The sequence below is a fragment of the Narcine bancroftii genome, chromosome 13, assembly GCF_036971445.1.
Source record: "Narcine bancroftii isolate sNarBan1 chromosome 13, sNarBan1.hap1, whole genome shotgun sequence".
In the NCBI taxonomy this organism is placed as follows: domain Eukaryota; kingdom Metazoa; phylum Chordata; class Chondrichthyes; order Torpediniformes; family Narcinidae; genus Narcine; species Narcine bancroftii.
This window is the reverse complement of record NC_091481.1, coordinates 36,512,451-36,536,752: the sequence shown is the minus strand read 5'-3', so window position 1 is coordinate 36,536,752 and position 24,302 is coordinate 36,512,451. Positions and strand designations below refer to the sequence as shown.

The following is a 24,302-nucleotide window of genomic DNA, read 5'->3' as shown; positions in this document are numbered from 1 at the left end:
GATAGGTTAATTGGTTATAATTAGGCAGCATGTGTTTCATGGGCTGGAAGGGTCTTCTACCGAGGTGTATCATTAAAGTTAAAAATTAAATGGAGGCAAAGTAGTTTGATATAGAGCAAGTGCGTTATGGGTAACATGGAAATGGCTGAGGCTTTAAATGACTATTTTCTCTGGTTGGCCATCAGTAGTGAGCAGAGTGCAGAGCCCTCAATTGTTCACGGTATAAATTGACAATTTGGAAGAAGGGATGGAGTGTTGCATATTTAAGTTTACTAGAGAGGGAAAAGCAAATTGTGCAGAAGCTGCCGAGTCTGCAAAGCAATCTACATGGGTTAAGTGAGTGGGTGAAGGTCTGCCAGGTGGAGTACAATGTTGGGAAGTGAGAGTTCATCCATTTTGGAAGAAAAAAAATCAGATTATTACTTAAATGGTGAAAAATTGCAGCATGCTATTCTATGGAGTGCTTGACATGAATCACAGAAGGTTGGTTAAGAGCAGGGAGGGTCTGCTCCAACTTTCCATGGTAATGCTGAAACCACACCTGGAGTACTATGTGCAATCCTGGTATCCTTACTTGAGAAGATGCAGTGGGATTAACTGGGTTGATTCCAGAGATGAGGTAGTCAGCCTCTGAGAAGAGATTGAGTTGCCTGTACTGTACTCACTGGAATCCAGAGGAAAGATTGGATCTTCGAGAAATGTATATAATTGTGAAAGGGATAGATAAAATAGAGGCAGGCAATAGAGAAAGTTCTCCAGTGAGACATAGCCTCAAATAGAGTCCATTTAGGACGGAGATGAGGAGGAACTGCTATTCCCTGAGAGTTGTGAATCTGTGGAATTCTCTGACTGGGAAAGCAGTGGAGGCTGTCTCATTAAAAATATTTAAAAACACAGATTATTAAGTAGGGAGATTAAGGGTTATGGAGTAAAGGGAGGCAGATGGAACTGAGTCCACAGCCAGATCAGCCATGATCTAATTGAATGGGCAGAGCAGGTTTGATGAGCCAAATGTTCTACTCCTCCCATTTCTTGTGTTCTTTCATTCTGTAAAATCCATTCTGTAATTTAGGACAGGAAGATAACTTGGAAACGATTAGGTCCCATCTGTGCATAGAACCAGATGGTGTGAGTATAGAGGTGAGGTCGTAAGTGAATGCTTCTGTGTATTCGCAAAGGTGAAGAATATTGTAGTTGGAGAATTCAGGTAGGGAGCTGGTGAAATTCTAGATCATTGCCACTATAAAAGGGAAATGAGATTTTGGTTCTGAGTTCTTCGTGAGTTTTAAGATGCGTAATTCCCGAAGGCCTGCTACGATCTATCCCATATTGCTGTAAGAGGTAAGGGAGGAGATTGCTGGGCCTAATGGAAATTTTTAAATCTTCACTAGCCACAGGTGATATGCCAGATGATTGGAGGGGAGCAAATGTGGAAACTTCATTCAGGAAGGACAGCAAGGAAAAGTCAGGTAATTACAGCTACATGGTTACATTAGTTGTTGGGAGGTCTTTTGAAAAATAACTCTTGAGGAGCAGGATTATCAAAGATGGTCTGTGTGGCTTTGTTAGGGAGACCAATCTGAGAGCAATCTTTCAAAGAGATAGCAAAGTGCCTTCATGAAAGCAGTATAATTGATGCAATCTACACATGGACTCCAGTAAAGCCTTTGACAAAGTCCCATGAGGGAGATGAGTGCAAAAGGTTGGAGCCCATGGAATTCAGGGCAAGTTTGCAAAATTGGCCTGATAATAGGAGACAGAGGGCAATGCTGGTTGGCTGTTTTTGTGATTGGAAGTTGTGACCAATGCTCTATCACAAGGATTGCTACTAGAATCCTAACTGTTGGAGGTATAATCTTTAAGTTTTGCGATGATATGAAAGATGGTGTTGGTTGTGAGGAGGATAGTCTTGTCCTACGAGATAATATTGATGTATGGGTAAGGTGGGCAAAGCAAAGGCAGATGGAATTTAATCCTGACACACATGAGATGGTGCATTTTAGAAGGACTGAAGCTCGACACGGAAAGGCCCTAAAGAATATTAGGTAGAGAGATGTCAGTGTGTAAATTCAAGGATTCCTGAAGGTGGCAGAACAGGTAATGTGATAGAGAAAACGTATGGGATATTTCCTTCATTAGCAGATGTGTAGAATATGTAAAGAGCAAGATGATAATGACGTGGCTATATAAAACATTAGGTAGTCATAGGTGGCATAATGTGCTCTTCTAGTTTCCAGAAGGAGGCCATAAGGAGGATGTAATTGCAGTGAAAAAATGTGCATTAGCAGTTTCATCAGGAGGAGAACATTGGCTGTGTGTTTTCCTTGGAGCAGAGGGGACTGCGGGAGGTATGATTCAGGTGTACAAAATTATGAGAGGCATAAAAAGAGTGGATAGTAAGAATTTTTTTTTCTGGAGCAGAGATATATAAAGCCAGAGGATACAAATTTAAGGTAAGTGATAGGAGGTTATAGATGCGGAAGAATTCAGTGGTGATTGCAATTGGAAACTCATTCATGGGGGAGAAGTGGAAGCAAAGATTCTTTCAATCTTTTAAGTGTCCAGAGAAGAGCTTCCATCACAAAGGCACAAAAAGCAGGATTTGTATAGATGGGTACTACATGGTTGGCATAGGAATGTGCTGTTGAATCTTATGGTTATAAGTAATCAGAAAAGGAATAATAAAAAGTTCACTTGAGTTCTTTAAATAGATGCACATAAATAAAGGGGAACAAGTGAATATAATATGAATGAATTTCCAATCGATACAGCACAACGTGAAAAAGAATGCTCTGCAAGGTCAGGGTTGTCGATGTTGAGGGTTATAAAGTAGAATGGGTGAAGAATTAGTTGACTGAGAGAAAAAGAGTAATTGGATGGTTTTCAGATTGACAAGCTGTGGATAGTGGAGTGTCATAGGAATCACTGCAGTGGCATCAATTATATACATTTTATAATATGAAGGGATTAAGTATATTTCATTCAAGTTTGCCAATAATACAAAGCACTGCAAAATAGTACGTTGATGCTAAAAGTTGAAAAGAAACATTGACTCACAGACAAGGCAGCAGATTGAAGTACAGTGTGGGGAATTTGAGGTTATTCATTTTGGTAGGAAGATAAGAAAGATTATTAGAATAGTGACACAAATGAATGTTGGTATTCAGAGTTCTGCGCATTCTGCAACAGGCAACAAATGAGCATGCAAGTTCAGTAAATAATAGGAAGGAAAATGAATGGTGCCCTCTTTGCAAGGGTGATGGAGTAGGTGTTCTGTTGCAACTGTACGGAGCTTTCCTGAGGCTTAATCTGAAAAGGTCTATCAGAATAAAAACAATGCTGAAAGATTCTCTAGATTGGTTCCTGGAATTTGCCTTCTAAGGAGAGATTGAGTTGAATAGAGGTTTGGAAGAGTGAATGGTGATTGTATTGAAACGTGGGGGATGCGGTGTGAGAGAAAATCTCAAATTAGAGCCATGGTCTCTCTGTAAAACATTTAAGATGGAATATCATGTGATTGTGAATGTTTGGAACAATTTTTATCCAAGAGGGGAGTTATAGCAATTAGGCAGGAAAATGAGTTGGGACCAATGTTCGGACCAGCCATGATCTTTTTGAATGGCAAAGCAAGCTAAAGGGATTATAAGGTCTGTTATGTCTCTTTTTTTGTGTGCTTTTGGAGATGATTATATTCACGATCAGCGAATATGCCATACGAAAATGAAAAAGTGTAAATTATAGTTTTACTTTGAAGCTTCATCTCTGGAGAGGAGAAAATTACTCCCCTATTTGCATTCTCTTTACTCCTCTCCAGACAGAGTTTGAGGCCAGTGGTCACTTCATAGGCATCACTCACTAACCTATTCCCTACAAAATATTGGAAGAAAAGAGAGAATGGTAGCAAGGTTAAAGACACTTTCCAGTTCTGGGCGAGAGCAGTAAATTTGACTGACATACTACCACCAGTAAACTAGAAGAAGGGAGATGGATTTAGATTCAGAAGGACTGCAGCAAAGAATCTTCAAAAGAGGAAAAGAAACCAAAGAAAATAATGAGGAAGGTAGAAGGGATGTGAAAGTTGGAGGGCAAAGGAAGAGGATTTCGGGAGACAAGTGACTGTGGGAAACAATTGCTTGGAAGGTTGTGTGTGGATCACAGTCCAGAGGGATGTATAAAGAAGTGTTGATGTTGGTGTTTGACATCTAAAGGTATAGAGGGCATGTTAGATTGTTTTTCCTTTCTATCCCATGATAGATGTCAGCTGCAAAATAATGTTTTTAATTGTAGATTGTCACTGATCAGCAGACGGGCCAAAAGATTCAGATAGTCACGTCGATGGATCATGGTGCAAGCAAGCAATTCATATTAACAAATTCGGACGGCACAGCATCAAACAAAGTGATTTTAGCTCGACCTGATTCGGGACAAGGAAAAGTTATCCTGGCCACACCTGACTCTGCTGGTCTCAACCAGCTCATCTTTACATCTCCTGATGGATCAGCGCAACATATACAGGTAGAGGATGTAAATGTGAACTTTGCAACCTGTTATTCAATTAAAGCAAGATATTTCCTTCTCCAACTTTAACTTTTGCAACTTCCCCTGGGTTTGTTTAAGCTTTTTGAGGCAAATTTGGCATTTTATTTTCCATTTAAAAAATAAAGTGGTGAGTCAGAGCTTTGAATTCCTCTCATGGTGTGCTAACAACTGAAGAGCTTGTGGTATTGGACTAGAGTCAGAGAGAGGATGGGCGAAGAAAACTGATATCCAATTGTATGTTTCTAACATTCTACCATGATCATTTCAAGTGAAGCCTTCAAAATATTTTTTTAAAGAACTGAATAATTGAAAGGCACTAAAATAATTTCTGTTGACAGAAATGATACAAGTTTGGATTGCCTTCATCTCTTAGGCTGGTATCTACGTTCCCTCTTAGATAACTACGGGAGTCAAGTTGAAAGCTCATTACGTTCTTTCACTTCAGTTTTCCCCAGTACAGGTACACAATTCTTTATCTGGACATCTAAAATCCAGAAAGCTCCAAAGTCCAGCTTTTTTTTTTTACTGGTGCTGCTACAGCAGAGGGAGAGGGAGAGAGAGGAGAGAGAGAGAGAGAGAGTAACAGCAGCGCAACTAAGTTGGTGGGGGGGGAGAGACAGCAGTGCAACTCAGGTGGGCAAGAGGGGGGAGAGAGATGCCAGCACGACTGGAAGGGGGTGGATACGGCAGCACAATTCGGGTGGGCTTAAATCTGGGGCAGCTGGCTTTTGTTCTGAAATCTGGAAAAATCCGAAATTCGGACACACTGACCCCCCAAGGGTTCCGGATAAAGGATTGTGTACCTGTGTCTTAAAAACTGGATAATTATATGTGTTTACGGTTCTTCCTCCTTCAATCCTTGGAATTTTAAAACCACAGCTAGGATGCGGCCTAAATGCTTCTTCCTGAGTTACCTTGTCCACTCAATGCAATCTTTATTTATGCTCAACTCTAATTTTTGGGTATTTCTGAATTCTGAAAACAAATGGTGGTACAAAATTTGAGAACAGCAGAAAAATAACATTCCTAATACTGAGCACAGTATTGGACTATTAACCCAATGGAAAAGAGTTAAAAACATACTATATCAGCAAAAAAATTACGAATTTTGTATCTGAGGATAAATTTAAAATAAAATATTTGGGTTGGGGAAGTGGCTTTGCTGAGAATCGAGACAGACGCAGGTTGGAAGAGCTCTCCATGAAGAGGGATTAAAAGACTGATTTTAAAGTTGTCAAAATAAAAATTTAGTGTTTAAAAACATAAACTTGATGGGTAAGAAGAACAAGACCCAGAAAAATAAAACTGAAGAAGCTGAGAAGTCGCCGAGATTAACAACTGAAAGTCCTCAAGGGAGCGGTGAAGAAGGTGCAGCCACAATGTCAACATAAACGCAAGGAAGTGGGGGAATCGACAGAGGATTTTCAAAGAATGATGACTCCATGGAGATTCTGAGTGTAAGATTCTCCAAGGTTGAAAATGTACCAAAGGAGGTGGCAGAAAAAAATAACAGTGCTGGAGACGGTTATTGATGATCTGAACATTCTGGTAAGTCAGGTTGAAAAGAACCTGATAATGACTCAAGGACATCTAAAAACCCTGGAGGAAGATACAAGGAAGTGGAAAGCAGATAAACAACTGCTGCTTGTTTAAATGGCGCCTTACAGCAGAAACTCTTTACGAGCAGCTCTGACGGGAATAATCAAATATTCCCATTCACAACTCTTAAAAATCAAACAAAAAAAAACCAGAAACATAAAATCAAACTTACTCGACAGCATGGAGGTCCTAAGATTGCTTGGAATCGGCAGAATTGGCAATCTCTGTTGGTCTGAAGGACCTTCAAACAGATCACACAAGTACAACAACAACTCCACGAGAGTTTTAAACACCTCATTCAGGTGTAACAACAAACTGTGGGTACAACAACTACTCCTGCAGGTACTACAACAACAACAACTCCAGCAGCAGACTCACGAGCCAGGTAAAGAAGACCTGACCACGTGGATGTAGAGGGGGGGGCTGCAGGTCAAGCTGAGAGGCTTAGACTTGAGGCTTCTGCTCAGTACCATCCTCCCGGCCAACATACAGTCCTTGGAGAACAAACTTGAAGAACTCCAAACCAGACTTCAATGTCAGAGACATTAGAGAATGCTGCGTGATGTGCTTTATGGAAACATTCCAGACACAGCAGAGAATGAAAACCACAGCACAGGAGTGATGATGGCAAAGATGTGGCCACTTTTCAATAGGTGGACTGGAACATATTCAAGAATTCATCCATAGACTTAAATGAATATGCAACAGGTGTCACCGACTTCATCAAGACCTACATGGATGAGTGTGTGCCCACAGGCAAATACCGGGCATTTCCCCATTCAGAAGCCCTGGATGAATCAGAGAATCCGCAACCTGCTGAGGGATGGAGATCTTTACCAGAAGTCCAGGTGCAACCTGCGGGAGGCCATCTCTGAAGCAAAGTGGCAATTCTGGAGGAGCCAGAGACAGAGGCAGATACACGCCATCTATGGCAGAGAGTGCAGGCCGTTACAGCCTACAAAGTGAAGGTGAACACTGTAGATGGCTGCAGTGCTTCACTACCCAAAGAGCTGCAACTTCTATCCCCACTTTGATGAGAAGAGCCCAACAATGCGTACTAAAACCCCTGCAAAGGCTGAGGACCCTGTGATATCTGTCTGTGAGGGCAATGTCAGAACATCATTCGCACCAACCATGTTCATGGACATTTTCAACATCTCATTGTGGCAGTCAGAGATTCCCACCAGTTTCAAAAGGGCATCAATCACCCAAGAAGAGTAGCATGGGCTGCCTCAATGACTACTGCCCTGTAGAACTAACTTCTACTGCAATCAGGCTGGTTGTGGCCAGAACTAACATGTACCTAAGTAAAGATCTAGAGCCACTGCAATTTGCCTATTGTCACAATCGCTCCAGAGCAGATGCAATATCACTGGCTCTCCCCTCAGCTCTGGATCACTTCAAAAACAGCAACTCATGCATACTCTTCATCGACTACAGCTCAGATTTCAACACCATTATTCCCTCATTGCTGATCAAGAAGCTCCAAACTCTAGGCCTCTGAATCCCCCTCTGCAATGGGATCCTTGACTTTCTCATTGGAAGACTACAGTCAGTACGAATTGGAAACAACGTCTCCTCCTCACTGATTATCAACACAGGTGCACCCCAAGGATGAGTGCTTAACCCACTGCTCGTTACTGTGGCCAGGTACAATTTCAATGCCATCTGCTCAACATCTACAACCCCAAGGGGATGATTGTGGATTTCGGAAGGAAGTCAGGGGAACACGGCCCATTTCTAATTGAGGGCTCAGTAGTGGAGAGGGTCAAGTACATCAAATTACTGAATGTCAACATCTGTCTTGATGTCTCCATGTTGATGCAATCACAAAGAAGGCTCCCCAGCGGTTATGTGTTGTGAGGTGTCTGAGGTGGTTCAGTTTTGTCACCGAAGAATCTCATAAACTTCTACAGGTGTACCGTGGACAGCATTCTGGCTGATTGCATCACTGCCTGGTATGGAGGGACCAAGTCTCAGGACAAGAATAAACCCCAGAGGGTTGTTAACTCGGCCTGCGACATCACAGGCACCAGACTTCACTCCATTTAAGGACATCTACATGAGGTGGTGTCTTAAAAAAGGAGCCTCTATCCTCAAAGACCCCCACCACCCAGACCATGCTCTCGTCACTCTGCTACCAGCGGGGAAAAAGGTACAGGAGCCTAAAGACGAGCACTCAGTGGCACAAGGACAGCCTTGTCCCCGCTGCCTTTTTGTGCCCTTTTATTGTTGTTCCCTTTTTTTATAGTAATGTCGTAAGATGGTTCATAATGTGAATGTTTGCTCTTTGACGCTGCTGCAATCACTGAATTTCATGACATGAATCCTGATTCTGATTCTGCTGGATAAAATTGACCACGTGGAAAATTTCAGCAGGAGAACTAATGTCCAAATCGTCAGGCCAAAAGAAGAGACCAAGGGGTACGATCTGGTGAAATTCTTTGAAGATTGGATCCCACAAGCATTGAATGGCAAAATTCCAGGAAAAATTACTGATAGAAAGAGCCCATCGGATCCTTGACCCCAGGAGAGCAGATGACTAAAGACCACGACCAATCCTGGTAAGCTTTTTATGTTTCCAGGATCAGGAAGCAGCATTGAGAGCAACAGTGGAGTATGCCAGGTAAAAAGGTGGCCCAGTCGAGAAGGAAGGAAGAGAGGTCCTATTCTTTCAGGATCTACTTTGATAAAGCAAAAAAAAAGAATTTGATGATGTAAAAAGACAATTAAGAACACAGAACACTCAGGATCAATGTAGCAGAGGGAACAATTTCTACAAAATTGGTAAAAGGGACCCTGTAGCATGCGTGCTACCGCGAAGTGTGGAAAGAAGACACACACACGAAGAGTCCAAGTTGAAGACTGATTTATTGCTCAGGCAGCTCTGCTTGTATTCACGCCTCGCTGCTGACATCAAGAGTGACGTCACGGCAGTGCCTATCTCCGACTGGGCGGTGTTCCCCCCATCTGGGTAGTCACCTGGGACGAAGGTTGTTGGCCCCCGTAGGGTCTACGAGGTCGCCACGTTCATTGGCCATTTTGTGCCCCCGGTCACATCCTGTTTAGTGGGCTGCTACATAACAGCCACCCCCCCACCCCCCAGAATCGTCGATTGAGTGCTGTTTGCTGATTTCGGTAGCCTTCCTCTGGGATGTGGGGGCTACAGGGAGACTGGTTGACTAATGTCCAGGTGTGCTGGTTTAAGGCGGTCGATTGTGAAAGTCTCTTCCTTTCTACTGATATCCAGTTCACATGTCGACCTGTTGTGCCTAATTACTTTATACGTCCCTTATGTGGTTGTTGCAGAGGTGTTCGGTGTGCTCCCTTCCACACGAAAACATACTTGCAGGTTTCTAAGTCATTGGGAACATAGGTTTGGCCTGACCATGTGGCAGGGTCTGTGGAGGTGCTAGAGAGCCCAATTTTTTCCTCAGCTTAGTCAATGAGGCAGTGGGTTCTCTTGAACTCCACAGTACCACCAACAGTGCACCATATACCATTCTCGCTGCTGAGGCGTTGAAGTTCTCTTTCGATGCAGTTCAGATCCCCAGGAGGACCCAGGATAATTCATCCGCCCAGTTCAGCCCCTTGAGTCGAACCATCAAGGCCACCTTTAGGTGCCTGAGGAACTGCTGGTGTGAGGGTGGTAAGCCGTGGTATGGTGGAGTTTGATCAGTGCCCCCCAGAGCCCCAAAGTGAACTGTGTACCTCTATCGGTGGTCATATGCTCCAGGACTCCAAACCTCAACACTCGGGTGTTGATCAGTGCCCTGGCGGAGGTCTCAGTGGTTGTATCGGCCAGCAGGACTGCCTCTGGCCACCTCGTGGAGCAGTCAATCATGGAAAGGAGATATCTTGCTCCATGGGAGACCGGCAGCGACCCTACCAACAAATTTTTGCAGCCCCTTCACTGTGCGAGGCTTGACAAAACACCAAGTGGCCTCGACCTTTTCAGGCAGGGGTTTTGCTCTGTGCCTGTTGATCCAATGCCCCAGGAGGACGATTGTTTCTTTCCTGAACTGGCACTTCACAGGGTTTATAGTTAGCCCAAATTCCTGCAGCTCACAGTTGCCTCAGATGGGCTGCGTGTTCTGTGTTGTTGCAGCTGGCAATAAGAATATCATCCAACTAGATGAACGCAGATGGGAGATCCTGACCCATCACACCCATTAGCCTCTGGAAGGTCTGGGCTGCGTTCTTAAGTCCAAAGTGCATTCTCAGAAATTCAGAGTCCGAAAGGGGTAATGATGGCGGTTTTGGGGATATCATCGGGATGGACCAGAATCTGGTGATAATCCCTGATGAGATCGACTTTTGAAAACACTCGTGCCCCTTGTAAGTTAGCAGTAACGTTTTGTTTGTGGGGCATGGGGTACCTGTTGGGTGTGGTGGCCTTGTTGAGGTGACAATAGTCACCATATGGCCTCCACCCTCCTGCTGCCTTCAGAATCACGTGCAGGAGGGAGGCCCAGGGGCTGTCGGAATGCTGCACTACCCCTTGCTTTTCCATTTTTTAAACTCCCCTCTGGTGAAGGTGAGCTTCTCGACAGGGAGGGGCGCATTCTGGTGTGGAGCGGGGTCCCCTTGGTTAGGATGTGATGCCTTACCCCGTGCTTCAGCTCGGTGGCAGAAAACTGTGGCGCCACGATCGAAGGGAACTCTCTAGGATCTGCATGAATGCGTTGTCGGATAGAGTAACGGAGTTGAGGTGGGGACGGGTAACTTGGCTTCCCCCAGGGGCAGAATTTGAAAAGTCTTGGCGTGCACCAATCGCCGCCCTTTAAGGTCCACCAGCAAGCAGTGGGCTTGCAGGAAGTCTGCTCCCAGGAGTGGTTGCGCCACTGCCACAATCGTGAATGTCCACCCTACCGGTTGCTGCCAAAGCAGTGGGGATCGGTGTGGGTGCCGAAAGTTTGTATGGTAGTGCTGTTCACTGCCCCTAGTGCTGGGCCTGTTTTGCTGTTCTGAGTGTTGGGGTGGAGGGGGGGGAGGGAGGACATTTATTTAGGTGCCAGTGTCCCACATGCGGAGGTGGCTGTCACGTTGGACAACCGCTGCAGCCATTAACGATGGTCGGCCGTGGCATTTTCTTGAGGTGTGCTGGGTGGGTGGCATCGATGGACCCCTGCACCCCATTTTTGACGATAATAGCAATTCTGTTTGGTCAGGAGTGTCTTCTTCCCTCTCTGTTTGCTGTGGCCTTGTTGGCAGTGTGTGCAGGGCCTAGCGACCTGCTCAACTGAGGCACTGTTTTCTTTCTTCGCACTCCAGAGCATGTCTGTCCGGGCTGTGACTTTCATGGGTCACTAAAATCCTCGTCAGTGAGCAAGAGTGAGTTATCTTCGGGCAGCTCCAGGAAAATCTGCTCGAAGAACATTCAAGGCCTATGTCCCGCAGCAAGGGCAAGCATTTCGCTCATGAGGGCGAATAGGGGCCTGTCCCCCAAATCGTCCATATGTAGCAATCAGGCAATGTGATCGTGCTGTGAGAGGCCGAAGGTGTGGGTTAATAGTTCCTTGAGGGCCTTGCTCCGGAGGCTGCAGTAGGAAATCGACAACCTTGCTACCGTTTCCTGGTTGAGCAAGCTCACCACGTAGTAGTAACGTGTGTGGTTGACGTTAATCTTTTGAAGGTGGAACTGGCCTTGGCCTGTTCAAACTATACGTGTGGCTGTGATGCCCAGACGTTGGCAGCTTCAACGAAACTGAGTGATGAGCTGCTTGATCTGTCATCTTTGGGTCCAACTACTGTTTGGACCTGTTGGGGTCACCAATGTGGCGCAAGCTACTGTGAAGTGTGAAAAGAAGACACATACATGAGGAGTCGAAGTCAAAGACTGTTTTATTGCACTCGCAGCTCTACTTACATTCTCGCCTCACTGCCGACATAGGGAGTGATGTCACAGCACCACCAATCACCGAATGGGTGGTGTTCTCGCTGTTTCCCGCCATGCAGGTGGTCACCTGGGATGAAGGTCGTTGGCCCCCTCCGGGTTTATGCAGTCGCTGCGTTCGTCAGCCATTTTGTTTTACGGGTTGCAATCCAGTTTGCGGGCCACTACAACCGTAAATATATATCAGAAATAAAAGAAAGAAGAAAGAAAATCATGAATAAAGATAAAGTGAACTGTAAATGATAGGGAAAAAAAAGTTAAATGATAGTTATATTTTTGAAATGTCTTATTTAAATGGAATATTGAAAGGTATACGGAGAGTCCAACAGAGAGTAAATGATTGGTGGGGTAGTAACAGGTTGGATGCTTCGACTTGAGGGGGTTAATAGCACTAAAGAGGAAGAATTTTTTCAAAAAGGCGTTGAAACTAAGGGGAGGAGTTCTTCCTTGGGCAGTACGACAGGCTTTTTTTGCGGGCTTCCAGGATTTCTTGATTATGTGACTGTCAGAGCAGGGGGAATATATATGTTAACAAAGGAAATCAGTTTATTGTATAAATAAGCAAAAAGGTCAAACGATAGAGATGAATATGTATAAATATGAATAGAACACTAAAATTTATCAGTTACAACATTAACGGGTAAAAGAGACCCATAAAAAGGAAGTATTTTGGAACACAAACAAATTAAGGGCAGGTATAGTTTTTCTACAGGAAATGCACTTTACAAAATCAGAACATAATAAGTTAAAAAGTTATTGGGTAGGACAAGTCATACCCTCCTCTCTTAATTCCAAAGTGAGGGGGGTAGCAATTTTAATAAATAAAAATATACCGGTGTTGATCGAAGCCACATCCATTGACCCAGTGGGAAGATTTGTATTGACACATTGTCAGATATATGCAGAATGCTGGGCACTCATGAACATAACTGCTCCAAATTTTGAGGATGAATCCTTTATACAAAATGTCTTTTTAAAAACAGTGGATAATAAACAAAATCTACTGATTGGAGGAGATTTTAATTTTTGCTTGGACAGGACCAGCAGTCCTGGAAAAATCAGCAAGGAGAGTGACAAAGGCAAAGGCTGCGAAAGTTACTCTATCTTTTATGAACGATTTAAACTTGGTAAGATGTATGGAGAGTTATACCCCATGACAAGGGATTATTCATTCTTTTCAAAGGTTCATGACTCCTATACAAGAATAGACTTGTTTTTAAATGTCTGCACAATTTAAAAGCAAAGTGTTTGAAACAGAATATTTCACTAGACTGCTTTATGACCACGCACCTCTAACTTTAATGGTAATGACAGAGTGTCTACATCCCGCCAGGAGCATCTGACCCATCTGCGCATCCTCTGCCGTCACCTTAGTGACTGCGGACTGGCAGTCAACCTGGCTAAGTGCCAGTTCAACTTGCCCACCATTGACTTCTTGGGACACCAGATCGACCATCATGGAGCTATCCCTCTGCCGGGGAAAGTGGAGGCCATTCACAATTCACTAGTCCCAAAACAGTCAATGGTCTGCAAGAATCTGTCGGGATGGTTAACTTCTACCCAGTTGCCCAAAGTATGTTGGCTAGCAAAGCCAAAGAAGTTGCCTGGACATAAGAGGGGACAGCGGTGTTCGACCAGGCCAAGGAAGCACTAGCCAATGCCACGCTCCTAGACCATCCCCTCACCGTGGACAGCTCCAAAACAACAGTTGGCGGCATACTCGAGCCTTCTTCTGCTGACACCTGTGGCCCCAGGAAGTCGAGTACAACGCATTCGACAGGGAGCTACTAGCCCTGTACCTGGCCATTCGACACTTCAGGTATTTCCTAGAAGGAAGAGAGTTCACGATCTTCACAGGTCACAAGCCCCTCACCTTAGCATTCGCCAAAGTATCCGGCCCTCGGTCAGCCCACCAATAGCACTACCTGTCCTACATGTCCGAATTCACCACCACGAGCAAACATGTCTCAGGAAAGAACAATGTGATGGCGGATGTGCTATCAAGAACATCCATCCAGTCAGAGTAAGCCCCAGCCCCAGGTGTGAATTACTAGCAGAAGCCCAGAAGGAGGACAGCGAAATACTGACATTCCGAACCGCTCCACCTCAAGAATGTACCCATCAGGCCCAGTGGTAGCAAACTCCTCTGTGACACCCCCACAGGGCAACCACAATCCATAGTACCAGCTGCCTGGAGGCACCGAGTGTTCGATGCCTTACATGGTTTGACACATCCTTCCATCCCGGGCAATCACCCAGCTAATTGCAGAGTGGTTCATGTGCCATGGCCTATGCAAACAGGTCGGGCACAGGCCAGGACGTGCACACACTGCCAAAACTCCAAGCTCCAGAGACACGTGATGGTGCCTCTGCAACCCTTCCAGCTAATGCACAAGAGCTTCAAACGTGCACGTGGATATCGTTGACCCACTACCTTTTCAAGAGGGGCAAGATACCTATTTACAATGGTGGACAGATTCACTAGGTGGCCAGAAGCTGTTCCAATCAGTGACACAACAACAGAGACGTGTGCCAGGACCCTGATCACAACCTGGGTGGCAAGTTTCAGCATCCCTGCTCACATCACTTCAGACAGAGGCACACAGTTCACCTTAACCCTGTGGTCTGCGATGGCACAGCTCCTAGGAAACTAGCTTAACTGAACAACTGCGTACCACCCCCAATCAAATGGCCTGGTGTAGGCACCTAAAATCGACCCTGATGGAATTACTCTGAGGACCCGGCTGGGTAGACGAGCTTGCATGGGTGCTGCTGGGCATCCGCACAGCACCCAAAGAAGACCTACCAGCGTCATTGGCCAAGTTGGTGTACGGTTTACAGCTCTCACTGCCTGGCAAGTTCATCATCTCACCCTGCAACCAAGAAGACACACTGACAGAGGTGCTGGCCAAACTCTGGAGGAAACTGGGGACACTGACTCCATTTCCACTGTCCCTCCACGAAGTAGCACCCTCCTTTGTACCCAACAACCTGCGGCAGAGTGAGTATGTGTTCGTCTGCAGAGAAGCACACTTTGGCTTACAATGGCCCGTATGAAGGACTCTTCAGGGTAGTGCGACACAATGGGACGGCCAGTGCTTTGGACAATAGGGTCTGAAAGGAGACATTTACCATAGACTGTCTCAAACCGCCACACCAGGACATTGAACACCCAGTTGTTACACCAGCTATTAGGAGATTAGGCCAACCACACAAGACGGACTGTATACGGGTCATGCGTCTCCCATCGCCAGTTCTGGGGGGGGGTCATGTGCAGCTCACCCGGATGACTAGCGAACCGGCGCCAATAGCTGCAGGTAAGTCCTAGCCAGCGGCATCCACAGAGATGCTCAGAGCAGAGCAAAGCCACAGCTCGAAAGTTGACATCACTTCCACCTCGCTGGAGCGCTAAGGACTCTGGGCCCAACCAGCCTTTAAGCTCATGATTTAAAGCTAGTCAATCAGTTACCCTGGAACTCTGCAAGTCTCAGGGTGTTCCTTTCGATTTAGTGGTTTAGCAGTCACAAAGGAATAAATAGAATTGTTTTGTGAAACAAATAGACCCTCCACCAACGATAGTTTCCTAATATGGAATACATTAAAAGCTTTCCTGAGGGGACAGAAAATTTCATATTCAAAAAAAAAGGAATATATGGCAAAGGACAATGGCCAAGAAAAAGAAATATCAGAATTAGAAAAAGAATACCAGAGAATGGGTATGAAAGAAAAATATAAAACCTTGATAAATAAAAAACAATACATTACAAACATATAGGATAGAAAAAAAAATTTAAATTTATGAATTGGGAGAGAGAGCGCATAAAGTTTTGTCATGGCAATTAAAGGCAGAGAAGACATCAAGGATGATAAATGCAATTCATACAGAGTCTGACAAATTAACATATAACCAAAAGGAAATCAATGACACTTTTAAGCAATATTACACAAAGCTATAGGGGATTCTACTGAAATAGATTAATTTCTCTCGGCAATTGAGCTGCCAAAACTGGAAGACAGAGATCAAAAGGAATTAGATGCACCCTTCACTAGAGAAGAGATCAAAAAAAGCCTTGAATACATTACAGGCAAGTAAGTCACTGGGAGAGGATGGTTTCCCACCAGAATTTTATGGACAATTTAAAGACCTCTTGATGCCTCTTATTATGGAGGTATTGGACTGGGCAGTTGAAACCAAAATTCTTCCAGAATCCTTCTCAACAACTATTATTACAGAACTACCAAAAAAAAAGACCCCCTAAAACAGTCTTCATACAGACTTCTTGTTAAATGTGGATTATAACATTTTGTCATAAGCACTAGCCAATAGTGCAGGGGAATACCTACATAAATTGATAAATTCGGATCAGGTGGGCGTTGTTTTAAAAAAAAAGGACTCTGCAGATAACTTGAGCAGATTATTTAATATAATTCATTTGGTTAAGTCTGGAGAAAATCCAAGTATAACTGTATCGTTAGATGTAAAAAAGGCATTTGATTGACTAGAATGGTCTTTCCTATTTAAATTACTAGAAAAGTTTGGAATGGGCCGAACATTTGATTGGATAAAAACTCTTTATCGTAAACCACAAGCTAAAATTATAAACAATTGCCAAATGTCATCAGTATCTCTTTTAAATAGATCTAGCAGACAGGGGTGTCTGCTATCTTCAGGCCTCTGTCTTGGAGATTGAACCATTAGCAAAAATTATAAGGAGAGATCCAGATATAAAGGGATTCAGAATTGGCCAGGAAGAGCATAAAATTAATTTATTCACAAATGATGTGCTGCTATATTTATCAGACCCGGCTGAATCCTTGACCAAACTCCAGAGTATCAACTTCTAAAATAAATTTTGAAAAAAGCAAAATTATGCCGTAACAAATTTTGATTGTGAGAGATATAAAGGAAGCCGGTCCAAATGGAAACTAGATGGAATTAAATATTTAGGAAAAATAGTAGGTAATAATCTACAAAATTTATATAAAATAATGATCTCCCCCTGCTTGGAAAGATAGAGGAGAATTTACAAGGATGGAGAGATCTACCTATAACATTAATTGGAAGGGTTAATTGTGTGAAAATGTAAGTGTTACCAAGACTGCAATACCTTTTCCACTCATTGCCAATTTCTTTACCTGAACTTCTTTAAGATACTTAATGGTCAAATCAAACAATTTCTATGGAATAATGAAAGGCCTAGGATCACCATGGAAAAACTGACATGGGAATATAGGTTGGGAGGATTAAGATTACTGGATTTTAAAAAATACTATTTAGCAGCCCAGGCGAGGTTCCTCTCATCCCTTTTTTGAAGACGATAATTCTCCCTCATGGATCCAAATGGGATCACATACAATGAGAAGAGGGTGCAGCAAAGGATTTCATTTATAAATGGAATGTCAAATTAATAACCCCATCCTAATTCATATGATTACATTTGGTATGAAATTAATGAAAGTTTTCCCCAATCTCCAAAAGCACCATTGTGTAAGAACAAACTATTACCCATGAATTTGGGCAATAGAATTTTAAATATTTGGCATGAGAAAGGAATTAAACATATTGAGGATTTCTATGAAGAAGGGCTACTTGTGTCTTTCGAACAACTAAAACAGAAATATAAATTGTTAAATGGAACCTCCACTGCTTTCTTCAGTTGAGGTCCTTCCTGTGAGAGAGATGGGGCCCCACCCTCAAGTAATGAAGTGGAGGCGATGCTTCGATTGGAAAATGCAACTAAATTCATAACCAGGATGTATTCTGCTCTCTAAGCCGAAAGTGTAAAGCCGGGCCTACAAAGGTCGAGAGAGAGGTGGGTGTGGGATCTAGGTGTTACAATACCAGAGGAATGCTGGTGTGACTGGTGTTTGAACAGTATGACATCAACGATTAATGTTCAATATAATTTTCTACATCAATTGTATCTTATGCCACAAAAACTATAAACATCAAAATCTGAGATGTGCCTTAGATGTGGCATCAAAACTAGAACTTTCATACATTCGATATGGTTGAGTGTGATGGTAAGATCATTCTGTCATGATATTGATGAAAGACTAACAAGAATAACAGAAGTGAGCTTCACACATGACCCAGAACTGTATCTTCTGGGCAACCTTATGAATGTGAGCAATAAATTGATTAAATTTCAAATTTGTTTTGTTAAAGTGGCCCTGGCTGTGGCCAAGAAGTGTATAGCAATCACCTGGAAGTCCAGCACTCCCCTACTTATTGCTTGATGGGCCGGGGAGATGCATAGTTGTATACCCTTGGAGAAAATTATGTATAACTTAAAAAATAAATGACACTTTCTTTAAGATATGGCAACCATCCTTGGACTATCTCGGGGTCCAATTGTAAAAACTTGACCCTTCAATGTATATGAAGATGTGATCTTCCAAAAAAAATTAAGAAAGAAGCTAGAGCTCTGACAGTGCACAGTCATATTCTTATATTGGTGGGTGGGGGGGGTGGGGGGGTGGGAAAGGGGGGAAAGTTTTTCATTTGTGAACATTTAATATATATTTGAAATGTATAAAAGTGTAAAGACTGGATGAATAGATTTATGAAAAAAATGAAAATTAAAACAGTTTTTTAAAAAATAATAAGATTTGGATGGGAAATGTCCAAAGTTTACTAAGCGTCTTTCTCAGGAGGGAAACCAACCATCTGGTCTCGACAGTGCTGACTTCACTCTTAATCTGTTCATAACTATTCCCTGAAGTGATGAAGCAACCATCCTAATGAGTTACCTTCTCAGGCTTACAAAGATTGGTCAGGAAATGTTAGTCTTGTCAGCATAGCCTGAACAATTATATAAAGTAAAACAACAGAATTTAATCTATTCAATACTGAGTTCAGGCCTAAGTTTTTTTTAAATTTTTCAGAATCTTGTTTGAAAGCGGGGGAATACTGATATTTGACGTTTTAAATGTAGACTTAATTGCTCAAGGTTGCTGTGGTAAAATTAATTAATCTGTTGGTAATATTGTATGTCTCAACTTGCCCGTGAATCAATTCACTTGAACAATTTGAGAATATCGGTGTTGAATTTACAAAACTGAAGGCACTTGTTGAAAAAAAGAAAGCCAAGATATTCACACCAGTCCAACTGGTAGAGGTTTTCACCTAGAACTTGTGCAGATCTTTTGTCATAACTTAGTCAAAGGCTAAAGGAAGTTATTTTTCAATGATGTTTTAAAATATGATGCCAACTGCAGTGGTTCTGGCCTTTATTTACTCTGCGTGTTTTTTTAAAACATGTATTTATATTTTCATCTATAGATTGTAACTGATGCAACTTCAGCTGAGCAAAGTGCAGTCAAACCACCATTGGAGTTTTGTGTAGTTTGTGGTGACAGGGCATCAGGTAAGAAAATGCTTCCTTAATCTCTGACAATTTATTTAAAAATAGTTTGAGTCAGATAGCACAAGTTTGATGGCCTTGTATTATTATACTGTGAAAAAGGCACTTCTCTACTTGCCAAGAAGTCTGAGGAGATTTGACATGTCATCAAATACTTTGCCAAATTTTACAGGTTGATGGGGGAAAGTACGGTGACTGATTGCACCAGAGCCTCATTTGGGGATTCTAGTGCCCAGGAATGCAATATTAATGATTTGGATTAGAATATAGGTAGTATGATTAATAAATTTGTCAACAACCTCAAAATTACTGGTATCATGGATAGTGGAGAAATTGTCAAAGGAAAGTGGGTGGGAATGACTGATGGATTTTAACTGTGAAAAGTACATTTTGGCAAGTTGGTTGTTCTTGTAGTTTTCTTTTTTAGAAAGTACATATTCAGCTGCAGCAAGTAAAATTTGGTGCATATGTATAATGTACAGTGTATATGACAATAAATTCATTATCGTCATAAAACAGGAGTGTACAGACCCAGTGAATGGCAGGGCCTGGAGAGTGTTCTTCAACAATGAGACTTTGTGGTAAAAGTAAATAGATCCCTGAAAGTGGTAACACTTTTGTCATAATGATGTCTATATAGTTTGTCTTCATTGGCTAAAGCCTTTAGACAGGATAGGAAAGGCTTAGTGGGATGTGGGCCAAATGCAGGCAAATAGGTTTAGTGTAGATGCATGTCTTGGTTGGCATGGAAGAGTTGGTCGAAGCTCCATGAATATTTTATGTACATGGGACATGGGCATTAATGGCTCTCACAGCAGTTATTATATCAATTGCTTGTTGCTTCTGAACTGAGGAGGAAATTAAGCTTTAACAATGAGGAAAAGTCTATTCAAATTATTGCAGTAACAGAGCCAGCTAAAATGGTTATTTAAAAGAGTAATCTCTTGAAATATCACCAATTTTCATAATGTACTTGCTAAAATTGGATGGTAAACATTTTTTTTTAAATCTTATTTTAATGAAATACGAGGTGAAATGGGGTTGGCACTTTGTTTGGATTAGCAGTTTCCTATACACTACTTTGAATTTCTGTATTTCTGTACTTGCCATGTCTTAATGTACCTGGAGCAGATGGAGAAGTTCAACATATATCGTGGTTACATTTGGAGAATTGACACGGTGGAGATTAAGGGCATGTTTCCCTTAGTTGGGGTATCTGGAGGCTAGGTACCCAGTTTTGTATTAATGGATCATCCATTTAAGACAGAGAAGGCAGAGTTTCTTCAGAAGGCCATGACTCTTTAAAATTCTTTACTTTGGGAACATTGGTGATGACATTGAACTTATTCTGAAGAAACAAACAGAAACTGGTATTTCAAACAAGTTGAAGTGTATGGGGAGAGATGGGAAGTGGTATAGAAGTCAGTATTGGATCAGCCTGTTATTAAATAATGAAGATGTGATCTGTCTTCAGTTTCCCACCTCTGTTTACCAACTGCTGGATGATTTTTCTTGTGAAATTTTGCAGGTTTTAGACCACACATGTCAAACTGGCCCGCGGGCCAAATTATAATTATATTTGGCCCGCAAGATCATTTCAAAAATGTATTAGAGGTGGCCCGCTCTGCAGCGAGAGCCGATGCTGTTTTTTGGTAATGTCACCCCCACCATCCTCCCCCTTCATTGCACATCCTTCCCCATTGTAACACGAGAAATTGTAACACGAGAAGTCTGTCGATGTCATCAGCCGCAAGCCAGTTGGAAGGCTCCCCGCACAACCAATCACTTCTCCCACCTGTCGAGCGGGGCGGCGGATTGGCGAGCGCCTGTAATTTCCTGTCGGCGCGACGGAAATGGCAGGCTGTGCATGGCCCCCGGGCAGCGCGAGCCCCGCGCGACTGGCACCGGACGGCCCTTCCACAGCGCGAGCGCACTTCTCCCGTTCGCCACGGCCTTCAGCGCTTGCACCCGCGCGGACCCCAGGGACGGCTGGTTCAGCCCTGCACGTGAAGAGAGAGATGGTGGCTGTCCGCAAAGGCTGATCGGCAACGCACTGGGCCTGAGTGGGTGGGTAAGCAGGGGTGGGCAGAGGGTGTAGGTGAGGAGTAATGGGCAGGGGAAGTTATGGTGGTGCGAGGGGCAGTTAGAGGGAGGGATGAGTAGAAGGAGGTTTGGATAGGGAAGAGGTAAAAGGGGAGGGGCAGGGCAAGTAGGGGAGGGGTGATTAGAGGGTGAGAGACGGGTAGAGGGAGGAACAGGTTGAGGGGAGAGGCAATAAAGGGGCGTGTATAGGATGGGGTGGGTAGAGGCAGAGCGAGTGGAGTGAGGGGTGAGTAGAGGTTGGGTAAAGGACTGGTCAGGTAGAGGGATGGTGGGTCGAGGGTGAATAGAGGCCTAGAGCCTGAGGAGTGAGCAGGAAATGCTGAGTCCTGATGCAGGCCAAAATGGACACAGCCTGTGAATGCTGACTACATTTCCACAGGGACCAAATATGTTTCCCTCAGGTCAAGCAAAGGGTGAACTTGAGTTACCTACTCCTGACCTGTAACATTATCCTCCTAAAGTTATATCCTAAAGTTTAACATTACATATGTTGAAAGAAGAGAAAACATGCAGATGTTGTTGAAAATTTTCAATAAATATTTAGTTCGGCCCTCGACTTAGTCCAAGTTTTTAATTTTGGCCCTCCGTGAATTTGAGTTTGACACCCTTGTTTTAGACTGTTCCATTTAAGTGATTAATAACTTCTACTTTGAAGAATCATTCGGATTTGAAGTAAGAAGGTTACCTGATTTGATTTTTCTCATTTTTTAGGACGGCATTATGGGGCAGTGAGCTGTGAAGGCTGTAAAGGCTTCTTCAAAAGAAGTATAAGGAAAAACTTGGTGTATGTCTGCAGAGGATCGAAAGACTGTGTGATTAACAAACACCATAGAAACCGCTGCCAGTATTGTCGGTTGCAGAGATGCCTGGCATTAGGAATGAAACAGGATTGTAAGTGAAGCCCTGAATTTCCAGATGACTATACACCTTTATTCCATTCGATAATATAGTCATAAATTGTTGACAGCATGTGCTTTTCAACAGCTGTTCAGTGTGAAAGGAAACCAATTGAAGTTTCTCGAGAAAAGTCTGCAAACTGCGCGGCTTCAACTGAAAAGATTTACATCAGGAAGGATTTGCGTAGCCCCTTGGCTGCAACACCAACCTTTGTAACAGACAAGGAAAGTGCAAGGTATCATGTCAGTAAAGGTTAATTAAACTGGGTAAAAAAAAAATGCACCATTTGCAACATCAGTCCAGTTTAGACACCGAAGTGACCAAAACTGGTGCTGGAGAGGGATCATAATTCTTTTAATTTTTTTATTAATTTTTAAATTTTAATGATTCAGAAGGTCTTTCCAGCCCATGAAACATGTGCCACCCAATTAACCTCCCAATCCTGTATGTTTTGAAGGGTGGGAGGAAACCAGGGCACCCGGAGGAAACCCATGCAAGTCACGGGGAGAACGTACAAACTCACTACAGCACTGGATTGAGCTCTGGTCGTTAACATTGTGCTAACTGAGCCACTTTAATAAATTAAATTAATAGGAATCGTGTTTGAAGTTAAAACTTTTATTGTTCTTTTTATGAAGATTTGAAACAATTTCATTGCCTAAAATTGAAAGCTTTTTATTGCTGGCTTCTTATGTAACATTATTGTACATTGGCAGTAAATGGAAAAATGAAGATACGCAGATTGACTAGCATAACTTATTCAAAGAACCCAACAGCTCAGGGTTGAGAAGGAGCATACTGCAACTTAAGGATAGTGGTAACTGGACAATAGTAAAGTGATGATGGCAACTTAAGGGTTAAAAACGTTAATGGATGTAAAATACTTTCAATATTTTGTTTCATGAAGATCTGGAGGCCTTCTAGAGCCAGGAATGTTGGTAAATATACAACAACCACTGATGAAGACAGAGAGTGCTATGTTACTCACAACTGAAAACAAGGTGCGATTATGTTCTAGTTTATTCTGCTGAATTTCAATGTCTGCTATAATTGCTGTGTTTGGAGAAACAATTATTGCTCAGTGGTGGTGATTGTTTTATATTTCAGGCTGAAACCTGTCAAGGTGATTTAAGCACTCTTGCGAATGTGGTCACATCACTTGCAAACCTAAGCAAGTCAAAGGATCTATCCCAAAGTAGTGCTGATTTATCAGGGATTGATACCTTAAGTAATGGTGATGCTTCTTTATCAGAAATGCAACAAGATGACCAGTCCGCCAGTGATATTACCAGGTAATTATTTTTTTCAAAAAAAAATCTTACACGAGTTAAGAGCAAGAGTAGAACCTTCAGAGTTCTTAAACCCAACTCCATGAATGAGATCTGACTGCAGCCTCAATGCTCATTCCCATCTCTCCACAATAACTTTCCACTCCCTTGTTTGTTAAGTCTTTCTACCCATGCAAGCCTTAAAAGTATTCAAAGTCTTTGCTTTCACCACCACTTGAAAAAGGGAGCTCCAAAAAAGGCACGGTTTTGGGCAGCATGGTTGGTGTAGCGGTTAGCGCAATGCCTTTACAGCGCCAGCGATTGGAACTGAGGTTCGAATGCTGCACTGTCTTTAAGAGTTTGTACATTCTCCCTGTGTTTGTGTGGGTTTTCCCCAGGGCACTGGTTTCCTCCCACCCTTCAAAACGTTCCGGGGGTGGAGGTTAATTGGGTGTAAATTGGGCGGCATGGATTCATGGGCTGAAATGGCCTATTACCCTCCGTATGTCTAGATTTAAAAAAAATTAAATTAAATATTTTTTTTAATTTAAAATCCGTAATTCTGAGAAGAATATTATGCCTCCTTTGTCTTAAATAAGTGACTGCTAATTCTTGATTCTCCTGCAAAAGGAA

The 24,302-nt window shown here is 42.9% G+C and overlaps 1 protein-coding gene across 15 annotated transcripts in view; it reads left to right on the top strand.

Moving 5' to 3' along the window:
- The window catches only part of nr2c1 (nuclear receptor subfamily 2, group C, member 1), a 131,739-nt gene that overhangs the window by 77,076 nt on the left and 30,361 nt on the right, over positions 1 to 24,302 (top strand). For 7 of the 15 annotated variants that reach the window (XM_069908331.1, XM_069908323.1, XM_069908322.1 and 4 more), the window contains 7 exons: positions 1,392 to 1,469; positions 4,288 to 4,515; positions 19,320 to 19,404; positions 22,216 to 22,395; positions 22,489 to 22,636; positions 23,309 to 23,402; positions 23,509 to 23,693. In XM_069908331.1, coding sequence (XP_069764432.1) covers positions 1,392 to 1,469; positions 4,288 to 4,515; positions 19,320 to 19,404; positions 22,216 to 22,395; positions 22,489 to 22,636; positions 23,309 to 23,402; positions 23,509 to 23,693 — 998 coding nt within the window. The remainder of the gene's footprint in view (positions 1 to 1,391; positions 1,470 to 4,287; positions 4,516 to 19,319; positions 19,405 to 22,215; positions 22,396 to 22,488; positions 22,637 to 23,308; positions 23,403 to 23,508; positions 23,694 to 24,302) is intronic. The other 8 variants (XM_069908333.1, XM_069908328.1, XM_069908330.1 and 5 more) reach the window with 4 other exon arrangements.